At 30.1% G+C, this 19,918-nt stretch overlaps 1 protein-coding gene across 1 annotated transcript; it reads right to left on the bottom strand.

The window, feature by feature from the left end:
• Positions 1–8,429: 8,429 nt before the first annotated feature.
• Positions 8,430–19,378, bottom strand: LOC123262426. The gene is made up of 5 exons (XM_044724629.1): positions 19,123–19,378; positions 18,400–19,047; positions 15,473–16,345; positions 15,270–15,411; positions 8,430–9,338 (listed from the first exon to the last, which is right to left on the bottom strand). The coding sequence occupies exons 2-5, from the start codon at positions 18,993–18,995 to the stop codon at positions 8,970–8,972; spliced, it is 1,980 nt and encodes a 659-aa protein (XP_044580564.1). The 5' UTR covers positions 18,996–19,047; positions 19,123–19,378; the 3' UTR covers positions 8,430–8,969.
• Between the last annotated feature and the right edge of the window lie 540 nt (positions 19,379–19,918).

Genomic DNA, 19,918 nt, shown 5'->3' with positions numbered 1-19,918 from the left:
GGTCGATTCCAACTATTGGTCGATTTGACATGGAATGACCCATAGTTCCAAATATAATTATATATAGTTATATATAATCATACATGATTATATATGGAATTGTATATTACGTCATATATAATCATATATAATTATAAATGACTATATATAGAGCAATATACAACAATCCAAAATTATATATAATCCCATATATAATTATATATAAGTATATATAATTATATATGCTTATATATAATTAACATATATAAAAATTCTTTGAAAAAAAATTTTTTTTTGGTAATCACGAAAAGTGTAAAATGATGTTTATAATTACGTTTAAATAATTCTGAAATACAAAATTTGTTACATTTCCTATGAGATGTTTTGGTCTGCTCTGCTACTACCTAATAGTAAAATCATTATTTATTTTATTATTTAAATAAGTGTTATATTATAATGAGATTCGGTCAAATAAATAAATTATGAATTATGACTATCCAAATATATTATAAAATCAATTTTTATATTATATTTATGATAAACTCATATGATACATTATGTAGATCATAGAATCATTGTCATCTAAGACAGCAGCGCAGCAGACAGAAACTTCAAGACGCACGGAGATCACTAAAGTTAAGCGGCATTGAGCAGGGTTAATAGTTGGATGGGTGACCGCTGGTATTATAGCCGTAAAATAATAGCTAGATATTTTTTTTTGCGTTATAATTGGTTACAGAGAATTGCGTAGGACCATATTAAATACTATATCCATAAAATTAACCCAATAATTAATTAGATGTAATAAACATATAATTAAATATTTTTATATATAATTATATATGATTATATTTGGCCATTTTTCATATATAATCATATATAACCAATTTATATATAAATATATATAAATATTTTTTCTCGGGTATTTAATAATTTTAAGAATTTTTCTAATAAATGAATTACTGCATTAAAAAAAATAAGAAAAAAATTGATATTTAGAAAATTTAATAAATTAAAAATGCAACTTTTTAAAAATAATTTTTCGGAACAAATTTTTTTATTGAATAAAATAAAAAAATGGTTAACTGACAGCTAACTTCAATATCATGATTTTTTACATCAAGAAGACAACCGTCAAATAAATCAGCTACTTACATTCGATCCCGAACCCGATCTTCAAATTCTGTTGACGAAGAGACGAGAGATGATAAATAAACAAAAGTTATAAAAAAAAACGCGAGCTTACGATTACGAGAAGAGTACTTGATCAAAATAGCGGTTGATGGTTCCAAGACTCACGTGAGCCGGCTGCTCTTCTCTTCTCCCGCGCGAGTACTTTCGAAACTTTAAATTATCTGAATAGCTACAAGTGGAAAGAACTAGACAATTTGCGTTGTCTTAAATAAAAAAAGTTTGTAGTTTATTCTTATTGTTTTGCAATGTAATTGACAAGTTCCGTCTTTTTAAACAAAAGTCGCGTTTTTTGTAAAATAAAGATAAATAAATTATCAGGAGCAATTTTATTGAAATCACCACCTGTAGCGCTAGTCATGTTTTCTTCAAATATACTAAATTGGGCTTCTAAATATTTTTGGCCACCACAAATAAAAAAATTGATACTGAAATTAACAGACATCTGACATTTTTATTTATTTTTACTATACTTCAATTATAAAAATAAAATATTTTATGAAAATTAATTTAGCAGATATTTGATCATTTTAAGAATATTTTTAACAAATAAATTATGGTGGAAAAAATTATAAAAAAAAATTGACATGTAGAAATTTTAAAAAATTAAAAATGCAATTTTTAAAAAATAATTTTTTTGAACAAATTTATTTGTTAAAAAAACTAAAAAATAATCAAGTGAATGCTAACTTTAATGTCATATTTTTCAAAAATTTACAATTATTTTTATCAATTTTTAGATGAAGAATTTATGTTATTAAAACTTTTTCATCATAATTTAGTTAGCAATTGAGAGATTCAGTTATAATAATTATTTAAGAATTTTTCTAGCAAATAAATGATAGCAGAAAAAATTTATCTAAAAAATTCCATTTTTAGAAACTAAAAAAATATAAATGCAATTTTTTTTAAATAATTTTCTAGAACTAGTTTACTTTTCAAGAAAAATCAAACAATTTTCAAGTGTCTGTTAATTTCAGTGTCGTAGAAATAACTTTTAGTAATCATCGAATAATTTTTAATTTTAATATAGGAAAAATACGTTTTTTTTTTCTTTTTTTATACTTTGGATTAAAATTTCAGTCAAAATTAACTGCGAGTGGTTAAGGTAGTTCCAGCATGAAATCACTTTTCGACAGATCCGGCTGGAATTTTTTTTATGGGTTCAGAATTAAATTTTGAAATTTTATTTTTACAGCTGGTGTTCCAATGTATAGCATACCGTCGCTGGGGAGCTATAGCCATCGTGACCTATTCACGTGGTTAGAGAATTGGGGTCTAGATCCTGAACCCTTCAATGCACCCGACAGACAAAAGCCATCTTCCATCGAATCATCTGACCTGAACAAAACAGCGTTTAAGCCTCGAAAAAGGAAGGCTATTCCCAAGACAAAAGCCGTGCAGCGTACCCATCATCGCGAGACTCAGGAAGAGGAGCTGGAGGATGATATAACCCCAATTGATAAAGAATCTTCATTGGATGAAACGGCTGGATCGACACTTGCAGTTCCCGAAAAAGCTACACTGTCGATCTCAAAAATATGTCCACAAAGCGTAGGGACCCTCCGAGTGCCAAACCATTTATTATCAATAACACCAAAGATGATATGAGTAATATCAAAGGAAAAAGACTCCTCATTTGCCAATTAAAAGCTCGAAAACTAAAGATCGATCAGAAAACGCGACGCTATCGGTGATAGGCGAAAATTCAGGAGCTTCAACCGAAATTTTACCTGACAAACATTCCAATACAGAAAACGTGTCAACCCAAACGCAGAAATGTGGTAACTCCTGATTTTCCTATATCCATTTCAACAATGGATATCGAAATCGACGTTAGGACCACCATAGATGAAAATCTTGACGATACACTGGACTTGAACGATAAAGAGCGCAGTACGCTGTCCCCGACAGATGCGGCGGAGAAGGACTCACCAGCAGGCGGCGAAAACACGAGGACTGCGCTCTTGGAGGTTTCGCCAACCAAAGGATTGTCAAGAAGAACTAAGCACAAACGTTTTTTATCGCCTGCATCTGATTTTTCAAAGTTATTGGAATCTCGCGCAAAAAGTACAAAAAACCGATAAGAAAGATATGCCTCACGAAAGTTCACCGATAATCGACACAACTGATTCAGAAGAGCCACCATTGGTAACGGAAATTGAGAATTCACCACCAGAAAATCAAAATGAATCTATGACACCGCTTTCACAAAATGTGCCTGGTACGGAAATCCAAAAGTCACCCAAACGAAAATTTGTTCAATCGCTGCGATTTGATGTATCTGGGACCGAAAAACGCAGGAAACGCTGCAGAACAAATAACGAAGATACCCGGAAGGGGAATATACTTGGTGACTACGCACCTGAAGGTAAAGATACTCCTGCAGTGAATCCAACAGAGACAGAGATGCCTGGTGAGATTTCACCACCCAGAGAGCTGGTCCAGTACATTACCCAAACTAGTTGTCGTCAGCTAAATCGAGACCTCGATGAAATATCACGACTAAAAACCGTGAGAAATATCCGTGAGAAGTCAGCGAAGCGCGCAGATGTCGCGGATGATGTTATAGATTCAACGTTGCTGATTCAAAATGTGCTTCGTCTGGACAACAAATCAATGAAACTGCTGCATCGAATGAGTCACTCCTCTCCACTGCCTTCAAAACATAGGTGGATTAAAAAGATCATTATCCGCGTCAGCTATTAAGACAGGGCCTCAGGAAAAAAAGCTAACAAAGTCCACGTTGTGAGCAATGAGATCGTATCTCGTAAGATAACGGCAGTAAGGGACAAACCAGAAAGTGTGGATTCACCGGCGCCGGGAGAAAGCAACCCCAAGGCCAAGAGTTCTGTCGATGCGCTTGGTGTGGAGTCACATGTGGTCGACGAAAGCAACACTGCCATCGAGAGGGATTCAGTTGCCCTTGGTGTGAACTCACCGACATTGAACCAGAAAGATATTGAGACCAAGAGTGCTGTCGATGCAACTGGTGTAAATTCACCGGCGGTCGTTACAGGCACCATCAACACAAGCAGTTCTACTGCGGTGCTCCGTGTGACGTCACCAGCTCCAAGTCCAACTAATGTCACGGTCAAAAGTAATGTCAGCACAACTGGTGTAAATTCACCAGCGGTCGACACAAGCAACACCGACGCCAACAGCCCTATTGCGGTGCTCCGTCTGAAGTCACCAGCCCCCGCAAAACTGGAACCAAGTCCAAGAGTGTTGTCGATGCGCTTGGTGTGGAGTCACATGTGGTCGACGAAAGCAACACTGCCATCGAGAGGGATTCGGTTGCCCTTGGTGTGAACTCACCGACATTGAATGATCGAGGTATCGAGACCAAGAGTGCTGTTGATGCAACTGGTGTAAATTCACCAGCTCTGAGTAAAACTCTAACCAAGGTCAAGAGTGTCGTCAATGCAACTGCTGTAAATTCACCGGCGGTGGTTACAGGCACCATCAACACAAGCAGTTCTACTGCGGTGCTCCGTGTGACGTCACCAGCTCCAAGTCCAACTAATATCACGGTCCGAAGTAAGGTCAGCACAACTGGTGTAAATTCACCAGCTCCGAGTAAAACTCTTACCAAGATCGAGGGTGTCGTCAATGCAACTGGTGTAAATTCACCGGCGATCGGCAAAGGCACCATCAACACAAGCAATTCTACTGCGTGTGACGTCCGTGAGGAGTTACTATCTATCGACAAGAGTGTCTCGAAGGTAAGTGTCGTTAAACGTGCCCCAAAAACGAGGACCTTACCACGAGCTCCCAATAAAACAAAAGAGAAATTTCCCGACTTGACTGACGAGAGTGAAGAAGAATTTCATGGCTTCCCCTAATGAAATGAGTGATGCTGAGGCCCAAGTAGTTCGTAAATTGAGACCACGAAAACCTGTAAATTCACCAGCTCCGAGTAAAACTCTTACCAAGATCGAGGGTGTCGTCAATGCAACTGGTGTAAATTCACCGGCGATTGGCAAAGGCACCATCAATACAAGCAATTCTACTGCGTGTGACGTCCGTGAGAAGTTACTATCTATCGACAAGAGTGTCTCAAAGGTAAGTGTCGTTAAACGTGCCCCAAAACGAAGACCTTACCACGAGCTCCCAATAAAAAAGAGAAATTTCCCGACTTGAGTGACGAGAGTGAAGAAGAATTTCATGGCTTCCCCTAATCAAATGAGTGATGCTAAGGCCCAAGTAGTTCGTAAATTGAGACCACGAAAACCTGTAAATTATAAAGTATCATATAGATAATAATTTTCGATTGCTAATACCATAAATATAAGTTAAATAAATATAAACTATCTCTTTTATTAAGCTGAAATGAAAGCTATCTGAAACATATCGGCAATTGTTTCTTGTTAAACAAAATGAGGCCGCGTTTATTTTTTATTTTTGTTATTTGTTTTGTAATCTCAGTCTCACCAGACATGGAAATAAATTCCTGTGATACCTGAAATTTGTTGTGTTTATATTAATAACCTGAAAATATACTAAAGAAATTTTAAATGTCTTATATGAAAAAGTGACCTATAATAAACTATTAAAATTTATTCGCGACAATATTAATTTGGTTGAGAATGATCGGAACTGGCTGAAAGCCGACATATTACGCCAATTAACTCAGACGGTGTATGGTCGGCAAAGATCCGACGAAAGAGAATTTTACGGTTGTACGTAAAAGCGAATCGCAGTCAAATATTACGAGACGCAAGAATAGGCACTGAATTGCAGCACACAATATCGCGCGGAACTGCGAATGTATCCAAAATCGCGACAATCATTGCGAATCATCGGGATACTATAGACTTTGAACATTTTAATCGGTCGGAGGCTAAAAAGTCGCATCGATTTTCTACAACATCACTAAGGTCGGTAAAAAATCGATTACATCAATACACTTATAAGGTTAGATATGATGAAATTCGAACGAAACTAGAGGTAAGTTCTACCTTTTGTTGACCACATGACTATTTTTGTATCTTATTAAAATGTTAATATCTATGGGGATGGTGACAGAACATCCCCAGAATCGAGAATGTTCCAAATGCTATTATAGAGGAGTTTGACGCGCAAGAGCAATTTTAGAAATTGAGAGAAGGGAAGTACATCAAGAGGTAGTCCAACGAACTGCACCGTCGAAAGGAGAAGAAATTCACTAGATATTATTGTCGAGCAGAATAATAAGGTTGTCACAACAACTAGAATGAGAAAAAAAGCTAAAAACGAAAAGTAAATAAAAGTAAATGGTGACTATGCACCGTGCCAAAATAAACCTGTCTAAGTTTGTTTTTTTTATAGATATCTTTTGCCATATTTTAATATGATTAAATATCTGAGGCGACATATTTTAAGATGGTGGGAACTCACCAGCCAAAATTGCCGGACGGTTCAAAGATTGATTCTATCGTTTCTACTCGATAAAATTCATAATAAACTAATTGATTACATACCTATGTATTCACTTCAAATGGAAATTCATTGTTTTGATCAATTTTCTAGAGATATCTATAAAAAAAACAAACTTAAAGACAGGTTTATTTTGGCACGGTGCAGAGTCACCATTGGTAAAGAATTAAATCAAAAACCTCGATTCTATCGCTTATGCTCAATAAATTATATTTAATTATATGTTATTACTTAATTAATAACTCATTCGACATGTTCAATAATTAATTTGATTAATAATTGTATAATTTTTCGAATTTATATTTTTATTTCTGCCATTACGGGGCCGCTATATTGCGACTTGTATAGAGTGTCAACAGTTTGAGGGACAATAATTTTTCATGCTTTCTTATAATATATTAATTAAATTATGATTTAATAAGCTGTCGTTGAGCAAAATAAAATAGACATAGGTAATAATAATAAAATAATAACCCATGAATTAAATATCTGAGGCGACATATATTAAGATGGTGGGAACTCACCAGCCAAAATTGCCGGACGGTTCAAAGATTGATTCTATCGTTTCTACTCGATAAAATTCATAATAAACTAATTTATTACATACCTATGTATTCACTTCAAATGGAAATTCATTGTTTTGATCAATTTTCTAGAGATATCTATAAAAAACAAACTTAAAGACAGGTTTATTTTGGCACGGTGCAGAGTCACCATCGGTAAAGAATTAAATCAAAACCTCGATTCTATCGCTTATGCTCGATAAATTGTATTTAATTATATGTTATTACTTAATTAATAACTCATTCGACATGGTCAATAATTAATTTGATTAATAATTGTATAATTTTTCGAATTTATATTTTTTATTTCTGCCATTACGTGGCCGCTATATTGCAACTTGTATAGAGTGTCAACAGTTTGCCATATTAAAATCTTTGAACCGTCCGGCAATTTTGGCTGGTGAGTTCCTACCATCTTAAAATATGTCGCCTCAGATATTTAATTCATGGGTTATTATTTTATTATTATTACCTATGTCTATTTTATGTTGCTCAACGACAGCTTATTAAATCATAATTTAATTAATATATTATAAGAAAGCATGAAAAAATTATTGTCCCTCAAACTGTTGACACTCTATACAAGTTGCAATATAGCGGCCACGTAATGGCAGAAATAAAAATATAAATTCGAAAAATTATACAATTATTAATCAAATTAATCATTGACCATGTCGAATGAGTTATTAATTAAGTAATAACATATAATTAAATATAATTTATTGAGCATAAGCGATAGAATCGAGGTTTTGATTTAATTCTTTACCAATGGTGACTATGCACCGTGCCAAAATGAACCTGTCTAAGTTTGTTTTTTTATAGATATCTCTAGAAAATTGATCAAAACAATGAATTTCCATTTGAAGTGAATACATAGGTATGTAATCAATTAGTTTATTATGAATTTTATCGAGTAGAAACGATAAAATCAATCTTTGAACCGTCCGGCAATTTTGGCTGGTGAGTTCCTACCATCTTAAAATATGTCGCCTCAGATATTTAATTCATGGGTTATTATTTTATTATTATTACCTATGTCTATTTTATTTTGCTCAACGACAGCTTATTAAATCATAATTTAATTAATATATTATAAGAAAGCATGAAAAATTATTGTCTCTCTCAAACTGTTGACACTCTATCCAAGTCGCAATATAGCGGCCCCGTAATGGCAGAAATAAAAATATAAATTCGAAAAATTATACAATTATTAATCAAATTAATTATTGACCATGTCGAATGAGTTATTAATTAAGTAATAACATATAATGTTTTGAGGGTCATGTTCCATTTAAAGTATGTAAAATGTCCGGTCTCTCCAACTATTTTTTATCATATTAAAAAATTCTCTCGACAGAATTGGAAAAAAAATTAAGGGAGTGTTGAAAAATCACTAGACTAACAATATGTAAACTATTGTATGAAACTACGTTAAGTATTTTTTCTTCTAAATTAATAAACTTGTTTAACGAAAGTCAACGTTTCAAAAAAATTTTTTTGTTATGCTGGACCAAAAATCTGAGACATTTTATGGTTAAAATTTTGTGAAGATATAAAAGAAATACCTTTAAGATGTATGTACCAAAATAATTTTCTTCGCGATTTCAATAAAGTTCAAAATCAGATTAATTAATGATGAATAATTATTCTCACAATTAATTATAACAAAGCCTATAAACGCTACTGGTCTTGATTTAAAAGAAGATAAAAAAGTAACTCTGTTAGGACTAATAAAAATAATCAAAAAGTATTAATAATCCTAAAACTAAAACAAAATAAGCTCCCAAAAAGAAAAAATCTTTTGTCGAAAATAAAATATCACTGTAAAATAAAATTCTTATAGCTACGCATTGCACGTAATTTATTGCGTAATGATGCAATAAGATCAGTGGGTTGTACAACAATAGAAATATCTCGACCGATAGCTTTCAGCCGATCACTAGCACAACTGTCAAACATATTCAAAGGACGATTATTGACCTCAGTAATAGTCCAGGTAGTGTTAGATCCACTCGGTGCTGTGGGATCAGTAGCATCAGCGAGAGGTGATAGACCAGCAGTCAATGCAACACCACTAACGCCTGATAATTCATTACCATTAACCTCTAATCCAAAGTCCTCATTATCCGTACGTTTAGTTAGTATCATTGCACGTGCATAAGGTAGACGGCGGACTATCACTTCAACCTGACATCAAATTTCGATTACTTCATTGTCGATAATTATAAGTAAAAATTTATTTGACAGTAGAACCTCGATAATTCAAAACATTAATTATAGAGTTTTCAGATTACAAAAGACTTAAGGACGTTCATGCGCTACGCTAGAGATGATAAATGCAACTATCCGGCGATTGTAATTAGTACAATCAGTATGATAATAATCAGAATATAATAAAATTCTAATGTTTGACACAAGAGTGAGTATTGAAAAAAATATATCTATATTATTAAGAGAATAACAAAAATTTTGTCTCCAGGATAGTCATATGATAAAATCGGTTTTTTTAATGAAATTTAGTGTTATTGCAAAGATCTTAACTTGAATTTCCGCCTTTTCAAGGTTTCATATCATTCTCATCGATAGTCAATTTATCATAATGAGTATTTAAGCTGCATTCGAAAATGCTCCATTTCTAGACTCATAATTAAGAAATGACCTTTTATCTTGTTAACTATTGACATTTTTAAACATATAAGCTCATTCCGACATTACACTCATCAAGACCTTTCATTTGAGTACCCACATCTATTTTTCATATATTTTATATATTTACACATATATTATATATGTATATATGAAAAATATATCAAAAATGCATGTGGGTACTCAAATGAAAGCTCTTGGTGAGTGTGACATCAGGATGAACTTACATCTTTAAAAATATCAATAATTAAGAAACGACTTTGTATCTTGTAAACTATTGAAATTTCTAAAGATATAAGCTCACTCCGACATTACACTCATCGAGACCTTTCATTTGAGTACCCACATCAATTTTTCATATATTTTATATATTTATATATATAAGGACACTGTTATGCATTCATGTGTTAAGTGCTATGGAAATCCTGTGTACTTAACACACTATTGCATAACAGAGTCCATATATTATATATAAATATATAAAATATATGCCTATAATATATGACTAAAAGTCATCATTTAATAAAGCGAAATTTTTGTTTATTTATAATTCACAAGTCACAGTAATAACTAATCATATTACTAGCTGCGATGGTAATAATTACCATCATGATTGTAGAATTTACAATCAACATGATTTTAGCGGTTAACATATATTATGATTAAGTTTACCATCTTTAAATTACCAGCCAGATGGTAATAATTATTATCCAGATGGTAAATGTAACTATCTGGATGGTTCAGTTAACAATTTGGATAGTTCTTGCAATTATTTATACTAAGAAGCCTGTTTTTACAATACTCGGATAGTTGTATTTACCATTAAATTATCTCCGTGTACTAACTTTATATGAAATTTATCGGGGTTTTAAGAAAAATTTTAAAGTATATCAATAATTTTATAATGATTAAAATTTTTTTTTTATTTACCTAAAATATTTTAAAAATCTATTTTAAAAAATCAGCAATTATAAATTAGTCGTTGATAGTATGTCCATCTTTATTATTTATTACACTGAAAAAAAAGTTTTTTTTCTACCAAGGAAATGTTTCCTTATAGTTAAAAAACTGGTATTCTTATGGTTAAAATACGAAAGTTTTTTAACTATAAGAATACCGTTTTCTCACTGTCAAAAAACTAGCCTTATAAATAAAGCGTGGTATTTTAAGATTAAGAATACCAGTTTTTTTATATCAAGAAAATTCGAGTAAAAAATTTAGTATTCTAGGTGGAAAAAAATTTATTTTTCAGTGTAAATTTGATAAATCTGTCTTCTAACCAAGTAATCAGCAGTATTAAGGTATTTATTTTCAGAACGTTGAAAAATGAACTAAAACAATTTTAATTATACCAAGTAAAATAATGAATTTAAATGTTCGTCGACGCTATGTTTTTAATGCATTTTTATGAACTACATGAATCAGAGACTTATTTTTTATTGTGGTATCTAAGGACTTTAATAATATAAATATTATAATTCTAAATTTAAAAAATGCTAATCTGCCATAAGATTTTTTATTAAAAATCTCATTAATAACTTTTGAAAATAATCAATAACGAATTTTTAATTTTTTAGGAAAGATCACTAAGGTAAAGGCACCAATTAGTGACAGGGGTCCAGTTATTGACACCCTATTTTATTTTAAATCTTATTTCATTATCTACAATATTAATAACAATCGTTTATTTTCTTATACAATCACTATAATTTAAGAATTAAAAAAAATTAATAGTCGAGAAAAATATATGATATTCATTAACTAAAATAATAAAGTTTACTCTAGTATTCTGAAACGACTCGTCAGCGTAAAATGTGTTAACTATTTTGGTTAGCTGATTATGATTAAACTTATCAAAACTAAAAAATATAAATATATATCTACCATAAAGTTTTACGCATGAACGTCCTTTAGTTTTTAAAACTTCACATTTTTACTTAGTGATGTTTGTTCTTTAAACATATGAGTTAAGAAAGTTAGGGTACATTTAAAATTTGTTTTTTGAAATTAGATAGAGTTCATTTTTAATATTAACCCTTCAATACTCAGACTATAAGAATTTTATACGCGGTTATTATTTTTTTTTTTTTTTTCAAATACTACTTCATTTTTTTCTCCAAAATTTTTCATATTTTTTTTTAATATCAAAAAACTATTTCTATTTGTAATCTTTTTATTACTGAAATATTTAAGAATACAAGAAGTTAAGCCGCTCGATTCCGTTCAGCTTTGTTCGGGTACTTTTATTAAGCACTCAGCCACCATTTTATTCACAGCGTGTTATTAACACATGAATTGCCTAGGTACTGGAGGGAAGATATAATTTTTAGATTAAATGTTCAAATTATTTGTTCAAATTTTAGATATATTAACACATGTTTTGAATATTTTTGTTGCAATGGGTACAAAAACTATTTTTTACCAATTGTTTAGAATTTTTAATTAATGAAAATAAACTTTTCCTTAACTCAATGTTTAGTTCTGGAGAATTAAATTTTCATCTTTCTTCAAAGCAAACTTACACACTTCATTAATATTTAATTTATCAATACGAGAATCAATAATAAAAAATTTCATCAAATGAATGCGTAATAATATCTTCATTAAAAAGTACTAAAATTATTGATAGTATAATTTAAAATTGAAAATAAAATAAATCTATTTAGTCTGGTCGAGAAGTTGATTTCCTGCGAAAAATAGATGTCCGTCTCCTAAAAATATGGTTGATGGCTAAAACGATCCGGAATGGCGTCTAGAAAAAGGAGTTTTTTGGATTTTTTGAGGAAAAGAAAATTACAATTGTTATTAACAAAAAACCGTTAAAAAAATTAGCCGTCCAGCTTTTTGGCAAAATCTCAAAAAGTATAAGTGATAGCTCAAATATTAAAAAAAATTCTGAAAGAGCAGAAAATTTTAGTAAAAAAGTTCTTGACTCCCGAAATTGTAGCTCCAATGTTTATAATTTTAATTAAGCGTTGAAAATCGGCTTTTGCGCGGCAGTTTCGGCATGCGCGCGCCACCATTCTAGTGAACGTAGTTTTTAAATAATTTTTTTATGCATTTAAATATTAATTGAAAAATTTTTAAAAATTCTGGTGTCATCTAGATACTTCAAAGAATATGATTCTGCGATAATAAAAATTGTGTCACCATTTTTCAAAAAGTTATTCAATTGTTAATTAACATTTTTTTACGGGTTTGTGTTACTATAAAAGGCGATTAAAAGTTTAAATAATTAATCTATAAGTTTTTTGTTTCTTAGAGCCCTTTTTATGAACTTACTCAACAAGATGGCGTTATAAAAGTTTATAAAATATTATTATTTCATTAATTATTAATTTTTGAAGTAACAAAAAAATTAAAAATTAAAATAATGTATGTTAAATATTTTTTTTTTTTTAATTTTAAGTTATTACTGATTTTATATTCTTGTTAAGCATCAAATGATTATTTTTCATATTTTTTTATGCCATTTATTTATACATTTTTTTTAAACAAATAAATTAATTAAATATTTTTGAAAAATTTTTTTTCTCCATATTGTTAGCGTAAGAAAATTATGATTTTTAAAAAAACATTTTTTTCTTAAAAACAATATCTTATTGTTTATAATCGTTTTTTTCATATTTTGATTGTTTAAATAAATGATTAAGGAATCATTTTTTTTTTTAATCATAATTTTCATTTCTCAATACAATGGTAAAAAAAAAATTTTTTTTTGTCAACAATTTATTAATTTATTTATTTAACAATTTGTTAAAAACAATTTTTTTTTTATTTTAATTTTTTTCTAAAAGATAAAAAAATTATAAAAACAGAAATCTGCAACAATATGGCAAAAAAAATTTTTTTCGATTTTTTAAAAAAAATTTGGATTTTGAAGCACGACAAAGTCCAAGCACTGACTCGATTTGTCAACAAACAAATTGCTGTAACTTTGCAACTATTGCAGATACAGTTTTCAATCTTCAAGTCGTTTTTACCCAGTATAAACTAAGCTTTCATATAAATTTTAAACCTAACGTTTATCTCTTTTAATTCTCTTTAATTACACGCATTTATTTATAAAAATTTGCATTTTCTATTTCTTACAATGCTTATATCTCATAAACAAATAATGTTATGACTAATATGCTAAAGGACTTATTTGTTACTTGATAATTAAACTATTAAAATCTATTTTTTTTATATTTTTAACCTTATTTGTTTATGAGATTTTTTAATTTTTTAAAAATTATTTTCTATTTTCTCTTTTATTTTTCGGAAACAAATTAATAAATTGTTGACAAAAAAAAATTTTTTTTTACCATTGTATTGAGAAATGAAAATTATGATTTAAAAAAAATCGATTCCTTAATCATTTATTTAAACAATCAAAATAAGAAAAAAACGATTATAAACAATAAGATATTGTTTTTAAGAAAAAAATGTTTTTTTAAAAATCATAATTTTCTTACGCTAACAATATAGTGAAAAAAAATTTTTCAAAAATATTTAATTAATTTATTTGTTTATAAAAAATTTATAAATAAATGGCATAAAAAAATTTGAAAAATAATCATTTGATTCCTAACAAGAATACAAAATCAGTAATAACTTAAAATTAAAAAAAAAAATTATTTAACATACATTATTTTAATTTTTAATTTTTTTGTTACTTCAAAAATTAATAATTAATGAAATAATAATATTTTATAAACTTTTATAACGCCATCTTGTTGAGTAAGTTCATAAAAAGGGCTCTAAGAAACAAAAAACTTATAGATTAATTATTTAAACTTTTATAACGCCTTTTATAATAACACAAACCCGTAAAAAAATGTTAATTAACAATTGAATAACTTTTTGAAAAATGGTGACACAACTTTTATTACCGCGGAATCATATTCTTTGAAGTATCTAGATGACACCAGAATTTTTAAAAATTTTTCAATTAATATTTAAATGCAAAAAAAATTATTTAAAAACTACGCTCACTAGAATGGTGGCGCGCGCATGCCGAAACTTCCGCGCAAAAGCCAATTTTAAACGCTTAATTAAAATTATAAACATTGGAGCTACAATTTTGGGAGTCGAGAACTTTTTTACTAAAATTTTCTGCTCTTTCAGAATCTTTTTTAATATTTGAGCTATCACTTATACTTTTTGAGATTTTGCCAAAAAGCTGGACGGCTAATTTTTTTAACGATTTTTTGTTAATAACAATTGTAATTTTCTTTTCCTCAAAAAATCTAAAAAACTCCTTTTTCTAGACGCCATTCCGGATCGTTTAAGCCATCAACCATATTTTTAAGAGACGGGCATCTATTTTTCGCAGGAAATCAACTTCTCGACTAGACTAATTACACCTAATTAATTTTTGATCATCAGAAGTTAAAAATAAAACTCCACCTATCCTAAGCTTCTCTCTATAAATTTTTAGCTTATCAAGGTTTAAATTACCGTGGTTCCACTGTCTTAACTTAAACTTACCCTCGGTGTAGTAATACCCTTAAGAATATCCCGAATAGCGCTAGCTCCGTTTGGTATAACTCCAGCAACACTTATCACCATATCACCAACATGCAGGACATTATAAAGCAGCGGGTGTTCACGACACTTCCATCCAGCGACCCTAGAAAAAAAAAAGCATGGTCAGTCTATTTCATACTTCATACAATAAAGACAAAACATACCAAATGGATCCAAATGTATCAACAAAAGCAATACTATCTTTACAATCACGTCTCCCAAGTTGTAAGCGAACTCCAGCTCGATGGGTCATCTCACGTCTTAGCTGCGCTATTTGTTTTTCACGTAATGTCAATTGTCTGGTGGGATTCGACGGTAGAGCACTAGGAACAGGGGATTTAGAAGAAATGTGACTTGGTCCAGATGTTGAGGCTAAGTGATTGGGTCCAGGGGATGCAGGCGGTAGGAGACTTGGTCCAGGTAAATTGGAGGCTAGGGAACTGGGTCCGGGTGCTGGAGACGCAAGCAAACTTGGACCAGGTGCTGCAGAAGATCCAGAGATTGATCTTTGTCCAGTTCGTCCATTCGATGAGCTAGATGACGATGAAACAGATAATGAAGACATTGCTGATGTTGAGGCACTGGGGTCATTTGAGACACTTGGAACATGCGGTTCTGGTGTTCCTGAACTGCGACACTCAATCAATGCTGCGTACTGATCAGTTGATGGCTCTTGATTGATGGTACTTTGGATTGTTGGCACTGGTACGTCATTCGGGCGAGATTCTTCTGTTATGCTAGTTGGTAAAGGGTACGAAGAAGCCATGAAAATGTTCTCATAGCTGGTGTCATCATCGATACTTGATGCGGGTGTTGGTGCCGGTGCGGGTGTTGGGATTATGTGAGGACTTGAGGTCAGAGATCGCAGGCGTGATTGACTTGGTCTTGATCGACGGTCATCAAGACTTATGTCTTCAAAGGTAAATATTGTTGAATTCTGCTCGACAGATAACACTGATGATGAGGATGACGGAGTGCTGGTGCTTGAAATACTTGGAACTGAAGGTGGATCGTTTGGGGATGGAGATATCCATGATCTAGAAGAATTAAAGATTAATTCATCTCACAATCATCAGTGAAGCTAAAAAAAAATAACGTTCAAAATTAATTATTTTTAGTCTAAGATGAATCAGAAATTTTTTACGAAGGTAAATTTTTTATTAATTCAAATTTAAATCCAGCCATGAGAAATAGGTCACTTGATAATCTTATCGATAAAATTCAAGGTAAGATATTAGCTAATGATTCTTATCATGTAGAAAGAATAGAAACACTTGCTTACAATTAAACTTTGCGATAAGTTTGAATTTAACATTTATGGCTTGAAATTGATCAGCAATTATTGAATTTTAAAGATTTAGATTTTTTGAAAAAATTTTATATGTATAAGTAGAAATTTTTTTTTTGTAAAAGTTCTTTCAAATTTTTATAGTACAAAATTTAACCATCAATAAATTACATATTTTATGTACACCAATAGAAAAATTGTTTAAATTTTTAAATATTTTACCTTAGGTTTTTATAGAAAAAAAAAATGATACTGAAATTAACAGACATATGTAAATTTTTTAGATTTTTATAACAACGAAATTACTATGAAAAATTTTTAATAAAAAATTCCAGATCTAGAAATTGAAAAAATTACAAGTGCAAATTTTTGAAAAATACTTTTTTTTTTAAATTTATAATTTATTTATAATAAAAACTTAAAAAATTAAAATCGATGTCGGCTTATTTCAGTATCATAAAAAAAGAAACATTTGGCATTGGTAATATTAAATTTCTTAGAGCTGAGTTTTATAAATTTTCATGTAATCAACTTTAAACTACTATTAAAGAGGTAAAATTTTTTGTAAAATGAAAAGTCAAAAATGTTAATTAACCCTTCGTTGGTCGCGCTATGAGCGAATCGCCGCCTAACAACTACTCAACCTATAGAGACTCGCTATAGTGCAAGCGAGAAACTAAAAAAAGCGCGACCAACGAAGGGTTAAAATTAATCTAAATAACTTTTTTTGTATTTTCTATGACTACTAACTTAATCTTCATAAAATCTTTGAAAATAAGGATAAAATACAAGTTCAGTAGATCAAATTAAACAGCATATCGTCAGCTTTCAACGTAATATTTTCAGAAATAAGGTATTTCTTTTCAGTAAAAAAATTATTCATGACAAAAGTCACAAAAATCTCAATTTTTGCTGTTTTGAAAATTTCAAATTATTTACCCAAAGAAAAAGTGTCCCAACTTTTATAAATATCCTTTAAGAATTGCAGACTTTCAAACGAATGTTATTTTCTTAACTAACTTGACCACCAAAAACATAATATGACAAAATTTTCTGAAAATTCCTCCATGAGATCAAATGCAATTGTAAGATTTCTAAAAAATCAACTAAAAATATACGTCACTAAAAAATTAACTTGAATGAAACAGAAAAATTTTTTAATTCAAGAACTTTCTTGCTTAATCAGAAATTAAATTTTTCAAAATAATTTTTTTAGTTTAAATTTTTTTAGCCGTAAACTTTTAAAGATGAATATTTAGTTGATGGAAGTGCACAAAAAATAAAATTAACTTGAATCAAGAAAATAATATTGGAGAAATTTATCGTCTTGATTTGAGTAAAAAAATTTTTAAACTAAGAAATTTTTCTTGATTTCATTAAATTTTACTTGATTTAAAACAATGAAACTCTTTTAAATTTTTCTCTTGATTCAAGTTAATTTTTTTTTTCAGAGTGATTTTAAAGTATGAGTTTAATCCATGAAATTCAAATTTTTTGATACTAAATCACCAGACATCCGATCATTTTTAGAATTTTTTTAACAAAACAATTTATATGAAAAAATTTTACATGTAGAAATTGCAAAAAAAAATTAATTTTTGAAAAATTTTTTTAGTACTAATAAATTTTTTAAATAAAATGATTAAATTTCAAAATTTTTCAGTCAAAAAAATTTCATGTAATTTTCTATGAAAATCTGAATATAATTACACAAAATAATATCTTTTTGATGATGAAAAGAGTACCAATAACTTTATACTCAAATCCACATCCACGTTATCAAAAGAAAAGAATAAACCTTACCCAGAAGGCAAAGGTGGTGGCGGTAGCGGACTAGTAGGATCCCTGGTAGCAATTCTCTCGGGCCCTCTTGAGTAAACATTTTCCTTGGGCTTTAAAACCTTCATATCCGTAAGTTTCCTGGTGATAATCTGAACCCACTCAAGCATGGCCGAGTAAGTTGGTGCAGCGAGTCTGAGAACGCGATCATCAGCAAAGTTAATGCAAAACTCATAGTCGTGCCTGGAAGTAGCACACAAAGTAGGCGACAAGTGCTGGATATTCCTGAGCGAACTTGCCCAGACAGGCGAGTGAGTCGTAGACTGTTTCTGATCAATAAATCCTTCAAGTCTTGGCTCGATATCATCATGAACACAAAATGCGACCCAATAACGGTTAGTTTCTTTGTTATCAGTTTTAATTGTTTTTCTCAGCCAACCATTCTTGTAAATTTCACGGAATAAAATAGAATTTTCAGGCGCTGTTAGCTGCTGCTGTTGGTGATGATTTTGCTGGTGCTGATTTTGGTGAGATTGTTGCCGTGAATCCATATCACTATTATCACGACGATAATCAACTGGTCGTGCTAATTCAGTCAGCAAACGTACTGCTTGAAGCATGTTTTTATTTGTGTAAATATTTAGCAACTGGTCAACTAATTAACTAGCAACACTATGAAAGAAAAATATTTTTTTTTAATTATTAATTCATTAAATTTAACCATTTTATTTTTATAAAATTACTTACAATCACGTTCAATATAAAATCATTTTAGATTTTAAATACTTTGGTTCAATTTTTTCTTTTTATATTATTTTTATTATTATTTTATAACTTAGGTTTATTAGGTTTTAATTAACTAATAAAACGTACGGAATTATTACGGACATTGTTGAGTCGCCCGAGAGAAAGTTCGTCTGTTACACTTATTTTATTGTTACTTTATTTTTTTTTTTTTTTTGTTAGAGTTAAAATGAATCAATTGATGGATTAATTACTGTGTATGTACAATGTACATATGATATAGTGTATGTAAAAAAAATATATGTAATTTTAATATTGTTTTTTTTTTGCTGCCAGGTCGGTAACGCAGCGCTGGGAAATGAAGAAATCTTAATTTTGTAGTACCGGCTGTAAGTATGACGGAAATTGTTTTCATTTTTTCATTTAAATTTTTGTGCGGAAGAAATTTTTATTACTTAAAGTGAAAAATTATTGACGAATTAATTATTAATAAAAAGATAATATTTTTACTTTGTTGTTATGATTTATAAGGAAGATAATTAAAAATAATAGGGTTCATTAGCTTAACTTTAATCTGAAGATTTAAAATTATAAAATAAATAATTTGTTTAAAAACAATATTTTAAGAAGATACCCGACTAGAATTTTAGTGAGGCATGCCGAAAAATCAGTTCGGGGCGAAGTTGGCTTTCCGAACTTAGGCTAGCCCAATTCGGATGTTATTTGTTCCCTAGCGGCTTCGGTGCCACCGATAAAACTCTGTAGAAACTCGTCCGAAACTCAACGTAACGACGGAGTA

Source organism: Cotesia glomerata, linkage group LG4, assembly GCF_020080835.1.
Source record: "Cotesia glomerata isolate CgM1 linkage group LG4, MPM_Cglom_v2.3, whole genome shotgun sequence".
NCBI classification, from domain to species: Eukaryota; Metazoa; Arthropoda; class Insecta; order Hymenoptera; family Braconidae; genus Cotesia; species Cotesia glomerata.
This window is presented reverse-complemented; position numbering and strand designations above follow the sequence as displayed.

Bases quoted from the DNA above. Each gene is read 5' to 3' on its own strand.
- LOC123262426 (XM_044724629.1), bottom strand. From the start codon at position 18,995: ATGCTTCAAGCAGTACGTTTGCTGACTGAATTAGCACGACCAGTTGAT. The intron at 16,346-18,399 runs GTAAGGTTTATT...TAATTCTTCTAG, and splicing joins CCACCACCTTTGCCTTCTGG to ATCATGGATATCTCCATCCC. The intron at 9,339-15,269 runs GTAAGTTTAAGT...ATTTGATGTCAG, and splicing joins AGGGTATTACTACACCGAGG to GTTGAAGTGATAGTCCGCCG.